Raw genomic sequence first — 16,009 nt, 5'->3', positions numbered from 1 at the left:
TGTGAGCGCCCGGGGCCCGCCGCCTGCGCACAAGTGGCCCGGCTCCTGGCGCGGCATCCGCGCTGTGTGCCCGACGGCCCGCACCGTCTGCTTTTCTGCCAGCAGCTGGTGCGTTGCCTCGGCCGCTTCCGCTGCCCCTCAGAGGGCGAGGAGGGCGCCGTGGAGTTCCTGGAGCAGGCCCAGCAGGTGAGCGGGCTCCTGGCGCAGCTGTGGCGCACGCAGCCCGCCGCCATTCTGCCCTGTCTCAAGGAGCTCTTTGCAGTCATCTCCTGCACAGGTGCGTGTGTGACCCGGGCCAGGGAGGAGGGCTGTGGGCGGGGACACAGCCGGGACAGGTGATTGTACTTGCGATGGGCGAGTCCGCAGAATGGTGTGGCACGTGGTGCGAGGGTGCACGCACAGGTGGGGAACTAGGAGTTAGCGCACCTATCCCGAGCTCCTGTGTGTGGCCTGGAAACTCGGGAGCGGTACCCTGGCTGGTGCGGGAGGACAAGATCAGTTTGGCGAGTGAGCAGTGGCTGCCGGGAAACCACTAGGACAGGGAGCGTCAGGGCCTTGAGCTGGATGGAAGGAAGTCGGACTCTCCAGCCTGGTCTTGAGAGATCAGGAGCACCTAGCAGCAGGGGTGCTAGGGGAATGAAGGGAATATACCTGGCAGGGAGAGGACCTAAGGCTCTGTGTACAAGGACCAGCATCCTAATACAATTAGACAATGTGTTTTGTTCTTCTATTGATTTTTTTTGAAGCAGTGTCTTGGTATGCAGAGCTGGCTGGCCTGGAACCACTGTGTAGTCCAGACTTGAACTCGTGGTGCTCATCCTGCGTGCTGCACTTACAGGGGTGCACCTCCACGATAAATTTTGCTAACTAAATGGTGCCTTCTCACCTCTAGGCCACTGTCCAGTGTTTCCGCCTAGCATATCCCCTTCCTCCAAAGGCCTACCTTTTCTGCGAGCTCCAGTGTTACTATTTCTACAGAGCTTGCTGTACACCCACAGTGGAAAATTAGTACTTGTCTTAGTTACTTTTCTCTCCTTGCTGAGACACATACCCATCACCCAGAGTTAGAGGATGAAAGGTTTATGTAGCTCGCTATTTGTGGAGGTTTCAGTCCTTGGCTGGCCCCAAGCTGGGTGGCATGGCAGAGGGCAAAGTTCATGGTGGCGGAAGACAGCAAGAGCAAACAAGAGCAAGGGCCAGAGGGACAGTGAGAGAGCAGCAAACCTCATTCTGACCCTTATGTTGTGTATAGGCTTCCCAGCATTAGGCTATGAACCAGTCACAAACTCTAGATTCGGCCACTTCTGAACCACACCCCCACCCCACATCCCCGCAACGACTGCATGAGGCTTTGGGGGGACATCCAGACACAAACTGTGACAGTGCTTTGGCTTGGTGCCCAGTACAGGCTTAGGCTCAAAGCAGTGCCAGGGAAGGTTTGTTGAGTGAATGAGTTTGTATGAGTCAGACACTGTGATGCTATAGGCCAGTGATGGGGAACATGTTAGAGACCGAGGACCCAGACTGCAACCCAAAACCCACTTGTGTATCACCACGCGCCAACACTGCAACTAAATCTGAACACTGAGGTTTTAGTTTAGAGGAAAGAGCTGTTATCTGATGCTCAGCTGCTGGGGTGACTTGGCTGTCTGCATGCCTGCTGCACATGCATGCCCTAGGTTCGCTACTGCGGCTGTAGAGGAGCCGAGGTGGCCCCCATGTGCTCTTTGAAGAGGCCCAGCTGAGCTCCTGGCAGCTTGAGGGGATGGGTGGCCGGGGGAGGGCTGCCTGCCCTGCTGAGCTCAGTTTAATACGCTGTTCCAGAGGAGGAGCCCCCGTCCAGCGCCTTGGCCAGCGTGGTCCAGCACCTCCCATTGGAACTCATGGATGGCGTGGTCCGGAATCTCAGCAATGATGACAGTGTGACCGACTCCCAGATGCTGACTGCCATCAGCAGGTGGGGGTGCCAAGGGCTGGGGATATGCGGGGTGGGACCCCTCCTTCTCTTCCTCCCAGGAGCCCCCCCACTGGGTGGGGTTGCTGGGCTAGATTTAGAGCCAGAGGCCAGACCCTCCTGCTTGTTTTGTGACTCTGTCCAGGAGCCCTGGGCTACATATGGGCAATACAGAGCCCTGCCCTAGGACCAGCCATGTGACTCTGAAAGTACAAGTGAATTCTCAGACTGTTTCCCTGTTGGTAGCAGTGGAGGTGGGTGGTGGTGTCTCCAGGCTTCCAAGGGGTCCTGTAAGAAGGGGAGAGTAAGTACTTTCTGAGTTTGACTAATACCATAAACAGCTAGGGGTGCTTTTCAGCTCAGAGCTCCTGAACATCCTTCCTCTTACCCGAGTGTCCTCGTACCTGTTTTGAGCCTAACCTGCCTGTCCTGACGCCAGAATATGCTTCCTGTCCTCCTCCCTGCAGGCCTGTGCCTGTGCAGACCCCCTCTCCCTGGCATGGCCCCCTGCCGTCCCTTCCATGCCCACAGTCAGACCTAGCGGCTGTGCAGCGCCTTCCTGGATTCCTTGTCTTTAGTGGGTAAGAGTATGGGCACTGGAAGTGAGTTGCCCAAGAGCAAATCCTGCCTCTACCACTTCTTGACCATGTGACTTTGTACAGCTTATGCAGCCTTTGCATTTCTGTTTCCTCAGCTGTACAGCAGTGTGTGATTGAGCCCATTCATAGGAGCGTGGTGAGGATTAGATACAAGACGCACTGTGCCAAGTGACAGGTGGCAGCTGCTTTTACCATGGCTGCCGTTACTTTGCTCTCTTTTTTTTTTTCGGTCCCAGGGATCGAACTTTGCTCTCTCACTATTGTCCCTCTTACTAGCACAGCCTGAGTATAATTGATCCGCTGCCCAGGGCTTGTGCTGTGGGGCTGAGACATGCTGGGGCGGTGCCCAGTATAGGCGAATGCTCCATGGTGTTGGCTTCTCATCTTTTACTCAGAGTGACAACCTTGGGAATGAGACACTGTCCTGGTTACAGGGAAGAAACTGAGGCTCGGAGAGGGAACGGGGCTTGGTCCGGATCCCATGGCCAGGGCTCAGCAACCAGAGATTTCAGCCCCGGGTGGTGATCTTCGTGGGAGGCAGCTGGGAGTCCCTTTCTGCACTGCAGCCCTGGAGGAGGCGTGAGGTTTGGTGCCAAGAGGCGTGAGGTTTGGTGCCTCTTCAACTCTCAGGCTGTGGAGCACCTCTTGCTGGGCTCACTAGCATTTGGGGCAGAATCCTGTGTAGCCCACAGACCCCAGGGCTGCTGGGGCGGGTGTGAGTCAGCGTGGGAACTGAGGACACGGCGGCTGGTCTCCGTGCTGCCCTCCCACAGGCACTTGGGCCTCCCGGGCCCCTCTATCACTGTCACCTCTTCCCCCAGGATGATCGACTGGGTGTCCTGGCCGCTGGGGAAGAACATTGACAAGTGGATCATTGCCCTGCTGAAGGGCCTGGCCGCCGTGAAGAAGTTCAGCATCTTGATTGAGGTTTCGCTGGCCAAAATTGAGAAGGTTGGTGAGCCCCGTTCTGACCCGGGCTGGTGGCCTTTTCCACCAGTCTCTTGCCAGGCGCTGCAGGTGTGGGCGTCAGTGCCAGGGATCCCACTCAAGTTCACTTCATGACCTGGCTAATTCACTGCCTCTGTCTGGGCCTCAGGCTCCCCTCACCAGTCCTTTGACCCTCGTTTCCATTGACTGTGCCTCTGTCCCTGTTGGTCTCCCATCTGTCCGTCCGTAGGGGTCTGCTCTCCTGCCACCCGTTTTGCCATCTGTCTGCCACGTCTGTAAGCCCTGTGTTCTGGCTCCTGGGTGGGTCTGCGGCTTCAACTCTCTTCTGTCTCAGACCCCTCCCAGGCTTGGGTTTGTGCTCGGCCTCAGGCAGCCCACGTCTGGGGGACCCTGACCAGCAATTCTTTTCTAGGTCTTCTCCAAGCTGCTGTACCCCATCGTCCGGGGAGCTGCCTTGTCTGTCCTCAAGTACATGCTGCTGACTTTCCAGCATTCCCACGAGGCCTTCCACCTGGTAAGAGAGAGAGCGCTGCCGGCTGCCCCAGGGATGGGGCTCTACACACCCCCAGCGCCTGAGGGGCAATGTGCTTTCTCCTTTGGAGGGTGAGAGGTTAGGGCTTGAAGCTCAAGACCTCAAAGCTTGGATATGAGTATGGGAGGAGGCCTGAGACTCTGCTCCTGTACAGGTAGAATGCTGAGGCCAGGGAATTTGCATAGCCTTCCCCTGCGTATGTGAGTAACAGAGCCTGGACTAAAGGCAGCTAATGTTCCTTGGGGCCACCGTGCCAGGCGCAGTGCGAAGGACAGTACATACGTTCATGCGTTAACTCCTGGGCAGAAGTCCCGCCATATTCTTCCTTCTGCAGATGAGGAAAGTGCTGTTTGGGGAGGTTAAGTTGCTTGTCTCAGACACAGCCGGTGAGTGGAACGGAAGAGTCAAGCCAAGTCTGCCCAGTTCCCAGCCCACTGTTCTTCCTGTCCCCTGTCCCCCGCAGCACCCTAGAAGTCTGGCCTTTGGCTTGGGCTCCCTTGGGAGGGGGCTGCCTTGCCTTCCTCACTCCTCCCGCCTTCCTGTCCCTAGCACACGCGGCCCCAGGTTCTGATGGCACAGGGTCAGGGGAGCAGAACTTTGCACTTCCCAGTTAGTTTCAGTGGGAAAAGGACAGAACCTGAGACTGGGGTGCCTGGGGTTGAACCTAGCACTGCTGTTTGCCTGATGTGGTGACCTTGGGCTGAGCACTGAGCCCTCGGAGCGCCCGGAATAGTGTCAGCCACGGGACAGTGGGAGGGGGTCAGGAGGGCTGGTGTTTGCCTAGAGCCTACCACATTCGGATTGGGCTTGATATACACTCCTTTCCTTCCCTCACTCTCCTGGGCTCCTTGTCCCCGTGGCCTGACTGTCCGTTGTGACTTCACGGATACAGCACCCCAGGTGGTCTGCACATTGAAACTCCATAGAAGAAGGGACTCAGACCTGTTCAGACACTGGCTTCTGTAGCTCGCAGAGCAATCCGGGGAAATAATATAATCTCTTGAGCTGGGGTGTGTGGCCTGTGGTAGAGTGTTTGCACAAGGCTTACACAAGGTCCTGGATTCATTGATCCCTAGCACTTGGGGGTACACACACACACACACACACACACACACACACACACACACACACACACACACACAGAACCTTGCTCAACGTCTTCATCTGTAGGATGGGGTAATTGCTGCTGAATCAGCTCATTGCGTGAAGTGCTTGAACTTCAATGCTGGCCAGGGCCCACACAGCTGGCTGTCATGGCCGCAGCATCACTCCTTCTTGGCACGGTCGCCCCGCGCATTGAGGCTTTCAGGCTCGGAGGGCTGCTCAGTGGGCTGAGGCTGAACAGCCAGGCTCAGGTCCAAGCCTTCGCTGAGCTCTGAGGAAGGTATTGTGTCCTGTCCTGCAGAAGAAGCTGAGGCAGGAAGTCATCAATTCTATGTCTTGTGAAAGGACTCACCGCCTGCAGCCCAGCCGCACGGGGCCAGGCCTGGGTGGGTAGAGCCTGGCCTAACCGCCCTCTGCTCTCACAGCTCCTCCCCCACATCCCCCTCATGGTGACCTCTCTGGTCAAGGAAGACTCGAACTCAGGGACCAGCTGCCTGGAGCAGTTGGCGGAGCTGGTCCACTGCATGGTGTTCCGGTTCCCAGGCTTCCCAGACCTCTACGAGCCTGTCATGGAGGCCATCAAGGTGAGTGACAACTCCTTACTAGTCCCTGACCCTGCTCCGGCAAAGCTGCCAGCGTGGGCCTTCCTCAGGGCTGCTCCGTGGCTTGGAGACAGCCTCCCGTTATTTGCTCCCTGAGCAGCTCCTGCCACCTCTCCAGGGCCACAGTGTGCTTCAGGCGAACTGGGTTCCCACGCTTTCCCAGCTGGGTTGTCCTCTCACGCCTGCTGTTCCCACTAACTATAAACCCTTCCTGTTCTGCTGCACGGCTCCCAGTTAGGCTTCATGTTGCCTCCCCCAGGAAGTCCTCCCCAATACCTCTCATACCCGCCTCATGCCCCAGGCCCGGTCAGGGCCCCTGAGGGCTTCCGCAGCCCTCGTACCTCTTTTGATCACACACCGTCACTGTGTGTCCCCCATTAGACCATACGCGCTGCAGAGCAGGGATTACTTACACTTGTTCATGTGACTGTGCTGATGCCCCGCTGTGCTAAGCTGGGGACTGGGGACACAGGCAGGATGCGAGTTGCAGGAGCTTACAGCTCACATGTAAGAATGTCTGATCTGCGTGGCTTGTGAGGCCTCCAGGGCTTGGGCCTAGAGCAGTGAGGAGCTGAGGGAAGAAGAGGCTTCTGCAGTTGGAGAAAGAGGCTACAAAGAAGAAAGAGGAAAGATGGCTTGCTAGGTCACTGCGGTCTTCCCGTGGCTAACACTTATAGGTAGGGCTGCATCCGACAGTGTTTTCCCACACGTTTTGTCTGCTGACGCTTGCAGGTAGCCTGTGAAGCAGGTAGGACTATTTCGGCTTCATAAAGGAGGGCTTGGAGAGGTATGGCGGTCTGACACCTAGCCAGGGCCCTGGATTGCCGAGGCCCACCACGGCCCAGTGTGAGCGGCAGGCCTGGGGACAGGGAAGCGACGAGGTTGGTGGTTCTTTTGGAAACTGACTTGACTTTCACTGTTGAAGCACAGCTAACTAGCCGCTCTAGAAAGTGTCCCACTGCAGAGCCTCTAGAAAAGCTTACTGAAATATAACGAACATCTTTTTAAGTACATAGCTGAGCTTGCCAGAAAGTAAGGGGGAATCCCCAGGGACCAACCAAAAAGGAAGAGAAAACTGATTTCCAGAACGGTAAGTGAGAAATGATGCTCTTTTGCCTGGGGTGGGAGGATAGGTGAGGTGGCTACCTTCAGTCACCGGAGGGCTTTGAGCTGGTGGCGACAGCAGATGAGGCTTAGGACCTGTCCCTGGTAGGGAGGTCACACTGTAGAGCCCACAAAGTCCAAAGAAAGGCTTTACTGTTAGTGACAGAAGGATCTGGAAAAAACATTCCTATGACCCAAACTAGAGATCAAAGCAACCTTTCTAGCTTAGTCTGGGTCCTGAACTGAGAGGAAGAAAAAAAAAAGAAGGAATTTGAACTAGTGCCCTGTGCTCATGTGCTTTTAAGGGTTCAGATTCAGATTATTTTCGGAGCTGTGGGACCCCTCTCCCAGGTTTAGATGGTAGCATGAAAAGTGTTGATAAACTTGTAATACCCAACTGTTGCCTAGTAGACCGAAACAAACCGAGCTCTGAAGTTCTACAGAGGAGGAATTTGTAAACCCAAAGTTACAGAACACGGAGTCGCCATGACTGAGTAAATACAACAGACCAAACCTCGGGGTACTTTCTTGAGCCTCTTGCTTTTCATACATAAGCTGGGACAGTGTTGTCATAGTTGGGGGCGCTGTCTCCATGGGGCTCGAGCTCCCTGTGCAGACAAGCAGAAGGGCTGGGACCGCACTTGTAGGGGATACGCTGAGCTTCTGGGGCTGTTAGTAATTTCTTGCTAGATTGTGAGCTGCTGGTGGGCAGGGTGTGTTTTGATAGCTGTCTTCCGTACCTGGTGACTGCGAGCAGGCTGTCATTACACCATGGCTGTAGTGTGAAGGTCACCTTGATTTGGGGCGAACAAGGACGGGGAGGCAGGCCTATGGAGGGAGACCTGTGATGAGTGTCAGGCTTTGCATGCTGGGGCTTGTGGCCTGGTCCAGGGCTAAGGCGGGTCTGCAGGTACCTGCTGGAGTCAGCTGCAGGGAGCAGGGCCATGGCTCAGGGACATACTGGGAAGCCTTCTCGAAAGCCTCCTCGAAAGCCTTACAAGAGGGGGTCAGCATCAGACTGCAGCTCCAGATGAGCTGGAGTGGAAGGCCCTGGGGGGGATGTGTGAGTCCACTGTGGTGGTCGTGTGTCAGCAGAGCCGTGAGGCCCCGTCTTGATCTCTGCCTGATCCAGTAGCCCTGGGCCTCTTAAATGTTTCTACCGTGGGACCTGCTGTCAGATGAGGGAGACTGACCCAGAGAACTTTGCCATGAGCTCAGTCTCTCTACAGCCTCTGAAGTACCAAGTGCATATTTCATAATTACAAACATTTGTTTTAGTATGAACATACTTTTCTTCCTTGAGTGTTAGTGCCAGGAAAATGGGTTACATTTGTCCTGTGGCCTTGAATACCCTCTGGGACAAGCCAATTTGAGAGGCAAGGGAGCGAACAATAGTATTGTTCATGAGATTCTTTCGTATGCATCATGTGTGCAATCCTTCTTTGCATACGTGTCCCCTGTGAGCCAGCCTGGGAAGTTCTCTCGATGTATCGAGTTATGGCAGTCTGTCAAGGAGCTGTGGTCCTTGCCGAGCAAGTTATGGTATATAAATTACCAGGAATAGTAGGAGTTTGAGAGTTATGTAGAAGATTTTGTTTTATCTTCTCAGAGTACAGAGTTCCCTTCTTTGGGAAAAATATTTGATGTTTTCTCCAGCACGGCTGTGTTTGCATCTTCTCTGTGCAGTCCTAGCTGCCTTCTGTCCCTGTGTGCTCGTGCGTGGATGTGTGGGGTGATTAGATACGGCATGGTAGGAAAAAAAGAGGATACTGAGCCTATATTTACATTTCCCCCTGGTACCAGTGCTTTTTAGTTATCTGTGAGAGGTGACTAATCCAATAAGTTATCTGAGAGTGATTCGGGGAGCTCAGTGACTCAAGTGCTAAGCCGTGGCTTGAGCAAGTCCTGCAAGAACCAGAGGCCAAGCGCTGGGGAACGGCTTGGGTGCCAAGTTAGTTAAGCCCCATGGGCCCTCGGAGCGGGCAGTACGGGTCCTGGAGGACCTGCTGGGAGTGTTGCTGAAAGGTGCTAAGTAGTACTCCTGGTGCTTAGGTGGTTTTTACAATACATCATTATTGAAACTAGTGCTTGGTAAGCTTTTCAGCGTAGCTGTTTAATGTGACAAAGGACAGTGAGTGGAAAATATGCTAATCCCTGAGCCTGTGACCAAGGCCCATTCCTCAGAATCCCAGGATCCTTCCACCACTGACTGTGACTGTCGGGCAAAAGGCAGGAGTGACTGCTTCTCTCGAAAGCCTATTGTGCAGGTCTAGAAGGAGGCAGAGTGGGAACGCCCCTGCCTGCAAGTACTGTGAAGGCAGAGGATGCCAGGCTGGTGTAAGGGGTCCTCTCTTGCCAGATGAGGAAGCCAGGTGTATGAGGCACAGAGGCTCACTGACCACAGCTGGTCTTGAGGGCAAATTAGAGCTGGACTTGGCCAGTGTTTAGAGACTTCCATCCTGCAGGCTATGTTAGGAACGTATATCTTTTCACTTACTACCTGTGAGACCCTGGACAATTACTTTCTCTGAGTCTAGTTGTTTCATCTCTAAAATGGGGATTGTGCCCCCTGAGGCAGTTGTCACCTGAAAGATCATGTAGAAGGCCCGCATAACAAAATGAGAACCTGGCCTGAGTTGTAAGTGGGAAGGGTCCCCAGACCTCTTGAACGCTGAGTGGTGTGTGCTGGGAAGTTGTTGAGTGGGCTGTAGTCCAGGAAGGCTTCTCAGAGGAGGTGATATTTTTTGAGCTGACCCTAAAGCTCAGTGTCTTGCCTGCTTCTTTCCCCCTCAGGACCTCCACGTTCCCAATGAGGACCGCATCAAGCAGCTGCTGGGGCAGGATGCCTGGACCTCACAGAAGAGTGAGCTGGCTGGCTTTTACCCTCGGCTCATGGCCAAGTCAGACACGGGCAAGATTGGTTTAATCAATTTGGGCAACACGTGCTACGTGAACAGCATCCTGCAGGCTCTGTTCATGGCTTCCGAGTAGGTGCTGCTCGTGAACGCTGTCTGCCCTTTCCTGCTGTGTCTCAGTGGAAGGTGGGGAGGGTGGGCCTTGCCCTACGCAGTTGGCGAGGTTGCCACCAGTGGAGCCTGGGTGGGAATTCAGGTGGGGCTGGGGGATGGGCTGCAGGGGCTGCCCTGCACCGCTGACTTTCCTGGTGGACTGGGGTGTTGCGTTTTCACCCACCATCTCTCCCCTCTTTTGAACGAAACAGTCTTTACCAGTGGCTACCTGCATCCTCTGTATGGCTTGCTTAAAAATCACTCGAAGTTTCAGCTTTGGCTCAGGTGAAAGGAGCTTGGGCTTGCAGTATGACCTCAAGACAGTGTTTTCTCCCTGAGCTTCAGGGTTAGTAGGAAGCAGTTAGGGCTGATCTCTAAGGCTTCCTAAGGTGCTGCTACCTGTTCTTCAACTGCCTCATGGAAGGACTAAGTCTGTTTTCCTGATTTCTGATATGCGCAGATTAGTACTTTTTTTTTTTTTTTTTTGGTCTTTTTGAGACAGGGTCTTGCTATGCAGTTCAGGCTGACTTTGAGCTCACTTTGTAGCCCAGGCTGGCCTCGAACTCGCAACGATCCTCTTACCTCAGCCTTCCGAGTGCTGGGATTATAGGCATGGGCCACCACGCCCGGCTGAGATTAGTACTTTTGTGCAGTACAGCAAAGTGACTTGCCGGAGAGACGTCATGTGCTTGTGGTGCCTGAGTGTGAGTGCTGAGGCGCTTGCTCATTTTCTGAACTTGCCTTCCTCAGAGGGGCCACATTTTGAGTAGTGCTCTTCTGTGTAGTGGCTCAGTGTGGGGAAATATGTGACTGACTGGCCAAAGCTGCTCTTGAGCACAGCACTAAGCTGGGCCCTGGACGCTGGCATGTTCCGGGGTCGGTGGGTGTTGGGAGGGCTCCTCCTGTCCCCATAGGATCGGACCTGTCACTGGCAGCCAGCCTGGCCCTGCAGCGTCCTCTTCCTTTCGGTGCATTCCTTGCATTGGCTCTGGCTCCCTCCTTTGACGGCAGGGGACTAAGTTGGGGGCCACAGGGCAGGAGCCCTGAGCGGGGGCTTTAGGACTTGTGTTGGGAGGCAGAGGCTGGTGGGGGCAAGTGCTGTGTGGCTGGGAAGCTGCTGGCACGGATTCTGTGCCAGAGTCCCAGCCTTAGAACACTGGAATGTTTGAACGCTGGCGTCACAGGGTGTCAGAGCTGGAAGAGACTGCAGGGGTCACCTTGTTGTACCCTTTATTGTCACATTAAGGCCATTGCCACACTCCCGACCTCAGGCCCTCCAGGCTGAGCTGTCACTGTCTCCTCCTCCCAGTTCTCTGGCCTCAGCTGGAGCTGGGAAAGTCCAGAGACTCTGGGCTGCCTGAGGGTGGGTGAGTAGGGCCTCCCGGGGGGCCTTGGCTCACCCTGGGCGCTCCCACTTTGTTTTGAAGCTTTCGACACTGCGTGCTCCGTCTGACTGAGAACAACTCACAGCCCCTGATGACCAAGCTGCAATGGCTCTTTGCCTTCCTGGAGCACAGCCAGGTGCGTGCGGGGCGGGGCGCAAGGGGCGGGTGGTGAGGCGGTGCTGGTCACTCGCAGGACTGTGAGGCTCAGGGTGTTGCATTAAGGTGTCGCCTCATTCATCTGCTGTTTTTGAGCACCCACATTACCAGGTACCGCGAGGGATGTGGAGGATACAAAGGCGAACAAGACAAATGTCTGTCTGTCCTTGTAGAACCTAATGCCCTGGGTCAGGGATTCTGCAGGGCCCTGTGAGGGGGCAGAGATGAGTAAGCCCCTCCACCTGGCAGGAAGACGACCTGTGGATGACGGTTGTCATGCTTTCTCGTAGGGAAACACGGCAGACGTGAACAGGGAGGGAAAGGGGAATGGCGGGGGCTGGGCTGAGAAGGTGTCACAGCAGAGGCCACGCTGCGCTCGTTTTTACGGGGCTGTTTTAGGCAGGGAGTAAGGCAGGGAGGGAAGCGTGACACGTGCAAGCAAAGAGCAGACTCCTGGAGGTTGTTCGTCTCCAGGACCCCAGCGCCCTGCTTAGCGGGTGCGTGGTTGCGGGATGGGATGGGTTGGGGACAGCAAGGAGAACTTGATGGAGGGGGCTGGGCTGTTGGGGACACACTGCTAGGTTGACTCTCAGGCCCAGCACTCTGCGGAGTGGCCGGGAGTGCGGCTGCTGCTCCTGAGCCCCTCTCTCACCCTCCTTGCCACAGAGGCCGGCCATCTCGCCGGAGAACTTCCTCTCTGCCTCCTGGACACCCTGGTTCAGCCCTGGCACCCAGCAGGACTGTTCAGAGTATCTCAAGTACCTGCTGGATCGGTAAGTGAGGCCAGGGCTCCGGCTTGGGGCGGTGGGCAGAAGGCTGCAGGTCCAGAGACAGGTCCTGGGGAGAGGTGAGCCCTGAGCTGGGTCGCAGCTTCACGGTAAGGGGAGCGGGAGCGTGGCCTTGCACTTCTGGAAGGCGTGGGCCACAGGTGTGGGGCGTGGCTGAGTGCGAGGGGGTGTGGAGGTGCCACGGGCCCCGTGTGCGTGCCGTGCTGTACTCGCCCAGCGTTCCAGTCTTCCCCCTGCCCAGGAGCCCAGCTCCTGGATTCAGATGTCTACGTAGTGTCACCTGTGTGCAGGTGAGTCTAGCATGTGTGCTAGCTGTGTGCACGCATGTGTGTGAGCGTGGCATGTTTGCGTGCCGAGCCCTGGCAGGCTTGTGTGTTTAAACGTGTGGCCGGCTGGACAGGGCAGCGGGGCACGAGGCGCGCGCGGGCGCCGGAGGCAGCCCTGTGCCTGTGGGAAAGCCCTGTGCTCCCTGCTCGCTCCAGGCTGCACGAAGAGGAGAAGACAGGCGCCAGGATCTGCCAGAAGCTCAAGCAGTCCGGCCTGCCCTCTCCCCCTGAGGAGTCCCCCAGCCCGAGCTCCACCTCTGTGGAGAAGATGTTCGGAGGCAAGATTGTGACCCGGATATGCTGCCTCCACTGCCTCAACGTCTCGTCCCGCGAGGAGGCCTTCACCGACCTCTCCCTGGCCTTCCCTCCCCCCGAGCGCTGTCGCCGCCGCCGCCTGGGCTCCGTGATGCTCCCTCCAGAGGACGTTGCGGCTCGGGAGCTTGCGTCTGTCCCCCGAGCCCCAGCTGCCGGCACGGTGGGTCCTCGGAGGCAGAGGAAACACTGCATCACGGGGGACGCCCCCCCGACCCTGCTGGACATCGAAGGCCGGGGGCCCTCTGGAGCGGGGGAGCAGAGTGGGCCGGAGGAGGAAGGGGAGGAGGCGGCGGCGGAGAGGGAGGAGGAGCGGGAGGAGAAGGTGGCGGAGGAGGAAGAGCTGGGCAAGGAGGAGGAGAAGGAGGAGGAGGGGACAAGGGAAAAGGACGAGGAGGAAGAAAAGGAAAAAGAGCACAAGGGGGCAGAGAAGGAGAAAAAGGAAGAAAAAGAAGAAAAGGAGGAGAAGGAGGAGGTGACGGAGAAGCAGGCGGAGGCAGAGAAGGACGACGGCAGCGCGGGCGCCGGGGTGCACAAGGACGCTGCCACGCCCTCCAGGGAGCAGCAGTGTGGCCCGGAGGGCTCCCGCTCCGTCCTGGACCTGGTCAACTACTTCCTGTCCCCCGAGAGGCTGACGGCGGAGAACCGCTACTACTGCGAGAGCTGCGCCTCCCTGCAGGACGCGGAGAAGGTGGTGGAGCTGAGCCAGGGCCCGCGCTACCTCATCCTCACGCTGCTGCGCTTCTCCTTCGACCTGCGCACCATGCGGCGCCGCAAGATCCTGGACGATGTCACCATCCCCCTGCTGCTCCGCCTGCCGCTGGCGGGGGGCCGGGGTCAGGCCTACGACCTCTGCAGCGTCGTGGTGCACTCCGGCGTGTCCTCGGAGAGCGGCCACTACTACTGCTATGCCCGCGAAGGCGCCGCCCGCCCTGCCCCTTCCCTGGCAACTGCAGACAGACCAGAGCCTGAAAACCAGTGGTACCTGTTCAATGACACCCGGGTGTCCTTCTCCTCCTTCGAGTCTGTGAGCAACGTCACCTCCTTCTTCCCCAAAGATACAGCCTACGTGCTCTTCTACCGCCAGCGGCCCGGGGAGGGCTCCAAGACCGAGCCGGGCTCTCCCAGAGTCCGCACGGAGCCCACCCTCCACAAGGACCTGATGGAGGCCATTTCCAAAGACAACATCCTCTACCTGCAGGTGAGCAGGCCCCTGGGGTCTCTGTCATGACCTCTTAGGTGGAGCGTTCCAGTCCCGGCACAGCTGCAGGCCTAGGCCAGCTGTTCCTCCTCAGTCTCTTCCTCAAATCTGCCCATTCATTGCGCAGTGAGGGAACCATATTGGTGGCTCAGACAGGCAAGCCCTTCGGAGGAACAACCACTAGTTAATCAGGCAGTTGTTACCGACGGCACTGAAGGGTCAGCCTGGGCCCCACAGCGGGGGTAGGAGAGGCAGTGGTAGGGAATGCTTTTAGGGCTCGCAGAAGGGCCTCCTGTCCGTGACCCTCTTGTGTCCCTGTCCCTGTTGGGAGTTAACTGTTACCACAGTCTTCAGCCCCTGGGACCGTGGGGCTTTGTGCAGCGGGATGGGACTGCAGCTGGGGTTGCTGTCTTGCAGGGGGAGGCGGGCGGCACATCTGTCTACATTCTCCCAGCTGCCCAGGTGGACGAAGGCTGTGGTCAGGAGTCTCCACCGGGCTGAGCCAGGGGGCTTGCTTCGGGCAGAGGCTCATCCTTGTACCTTGAAGAGGCAATGAGCCGGACCGCTAGGGACAGGAGCCTGTGATGTTCTCATGTAGCGTGAGGTCGCTTGTGGGTCCCTGCACCTCCTGTTTCCGTTGTCAGACCCTTGTCAGCTAGCCGCAGCTAGTATGGGTGAATCCCTTTCTGCAGGGGACCAGTGTTTTCATTGAGAGGAGGGGGGACTCTGAAGTCCGGGTGTAGTGCACGCATTGCTGGGGCGCCCCAGGACAGGCTGTGCTTGCTGTGGTCTGGACCGGGGCACCCAGAGGAGCTGCGCAGAAGCATGCTGGGTGACGCCGGAGGAGGAGTGCGGGGAGGGGCCTGGCTTCAAGGGTCTCAGTTGGAAGCTGCTTCCATGCCCTCGTTTGTGTTCCAGGAGCAGGAGAAGGAGGCGCGGAGCAGGGCGGCCTATATCTCTGCACTCCCCGCATCCCCGCACTGGGGCAGGGGCTTTGATGAAGACAAAGATGAGGATGAAGGCTCTCCGGGGGGCTGCAACCCTGCAGGTGGCAATGGTGGCGACTTCCACAGACTGGTCTTCTGATGTGAGCCCTCCCCGGCCACCTCACAGACCTCGGCCCCTTTCTGCGGGGTGCCAGGTGGTGGGGGTACAGGCCCTGGGTGGAGCTGCTGTGTGGGGTGGGTCTGGGGGCGGTGGAGGCCGCCCAGGGCTGAAGGAGGCCCTTCACGGGGCAGGAAGGATGGGCAGGGAGTTTCCCAGATACGGGCGGTGAGACCCAGGCCCAGCCCCCTGAAATCAGTCCCGTTGAGATTCACACCCAAGTGTCCTGGCTGACTCGGAGCGCCTGCCCGGAACGGCGCTGGGCCTGCCCTGCGGCCTCTGCGGGCTCAGGACTTCCCTCCCGCAGCTCTTGCTGGACAGCATAGAAAGCACAGTGGGACCCAGAGGATGTCAGAGCCCGAGAGGAGAGGGGCTCCAGGCTGCTTCTGCTGGGCCACCCTCCCATTTCCCCAAGGGGATTTGGATCAGGTGCCTGCATTAACCGTACTTCGAGGTGCGCAGGTGGGAAGTGGGCGTGGCACAGGATTAGCGGGGGAGGACCTCACCTGGCTCCTTGACCTGCCTCCCCCTCCCCCAAGGACCCCCACGGGGGGGAGGGGAGGAAGGCTCCCGCCCCACCCCTCTAGCCTGCCTCAGTGCCTGAAATGCCACTACTTGCATCCCCCTCTGGTAAAGGTAGAAAATCTCTATTTTATTGCAAAGACGTTCATTCATCAGGAAGCCACCCTCTGTGTGAGGACGCTGGCTGGCTCGGCTCCTCTGACCGACTGGCCAAGAGACGGGGTGGGGTGGACTGTGACATGCACACGTTGACCTCATTGTCCTCTGCCACCGCTGTAGCCCCTTCTAAATGGAGAGAGACCCATGTTCTCCAACAGGAATAAAACTCGTTCTCTGACGCCTGTGAAAGATGTCCTTCTTCCTG

General features: G+C 57.3%; 1 protein-coding gene across 1 annotated transcript in view; it reads left to right on the top strand.

Moving 5' to 3' along the window:
• Usp35 (ubiquitin specific peptidase 35) overlaps positions 1 to 15,989 on the top strand; it is a gene marked incomplete in the record, with an annotated part of 23,446 nt that extends 7,457 nt beyond the window's left edge. Inside the window, 10 exon segments of the mRNA XM_013512062.1 lie at positions 1 to 277; positions 1,825 to 1,957; positions 3,375 to 3,504; positions 3,914 to 4,015; positions 5,563 to 5,721; positions 9,637 to 9,830; positions 11,279 to 11,372; positions 12,059 to 12,165; positions 12,663 to 14,019; positions 14,938 to 15,989. Of these exon segments, the coding sequence (XP_013367516.1) occupies positions 1 to 277; positions 1,825 to 1,957; positions 3,375 to 3,504; positions 3,914 to 4,015; positions 5,563 to 5,721; positions 9,637 to 9,830; positions 11,279 to 11,372; positions 12,059 to 12,165; positions 12,663 to 14,019; positions 14,938 to 15,105 (2,721 nt within the window).
• Between the last annotated feature and the right edge of the window lie 20 nt (positions 15,990 to 16,009).

Source organism: Chinchilla lanigera, unplaced genomic scaffold (genome assembly GCF_000276665.1).
Source record: "Chinchilla lanigera isolate Chin_1 unplaced genomic scaffold, ChiLan1.0 scaffold00013, whole genome shotgun sequence".
Lineage (NCBI taxonomy): Eukaryota > Metazoa > Chordata > Mammalia > Rodentia > Chinchillidae > Chinchilla > Chinchilla lanigera.
Note: the sequence above shows the minus strand (reverse complement) of the source record. Positions and strands in the feature narration are given on the sequence as shown.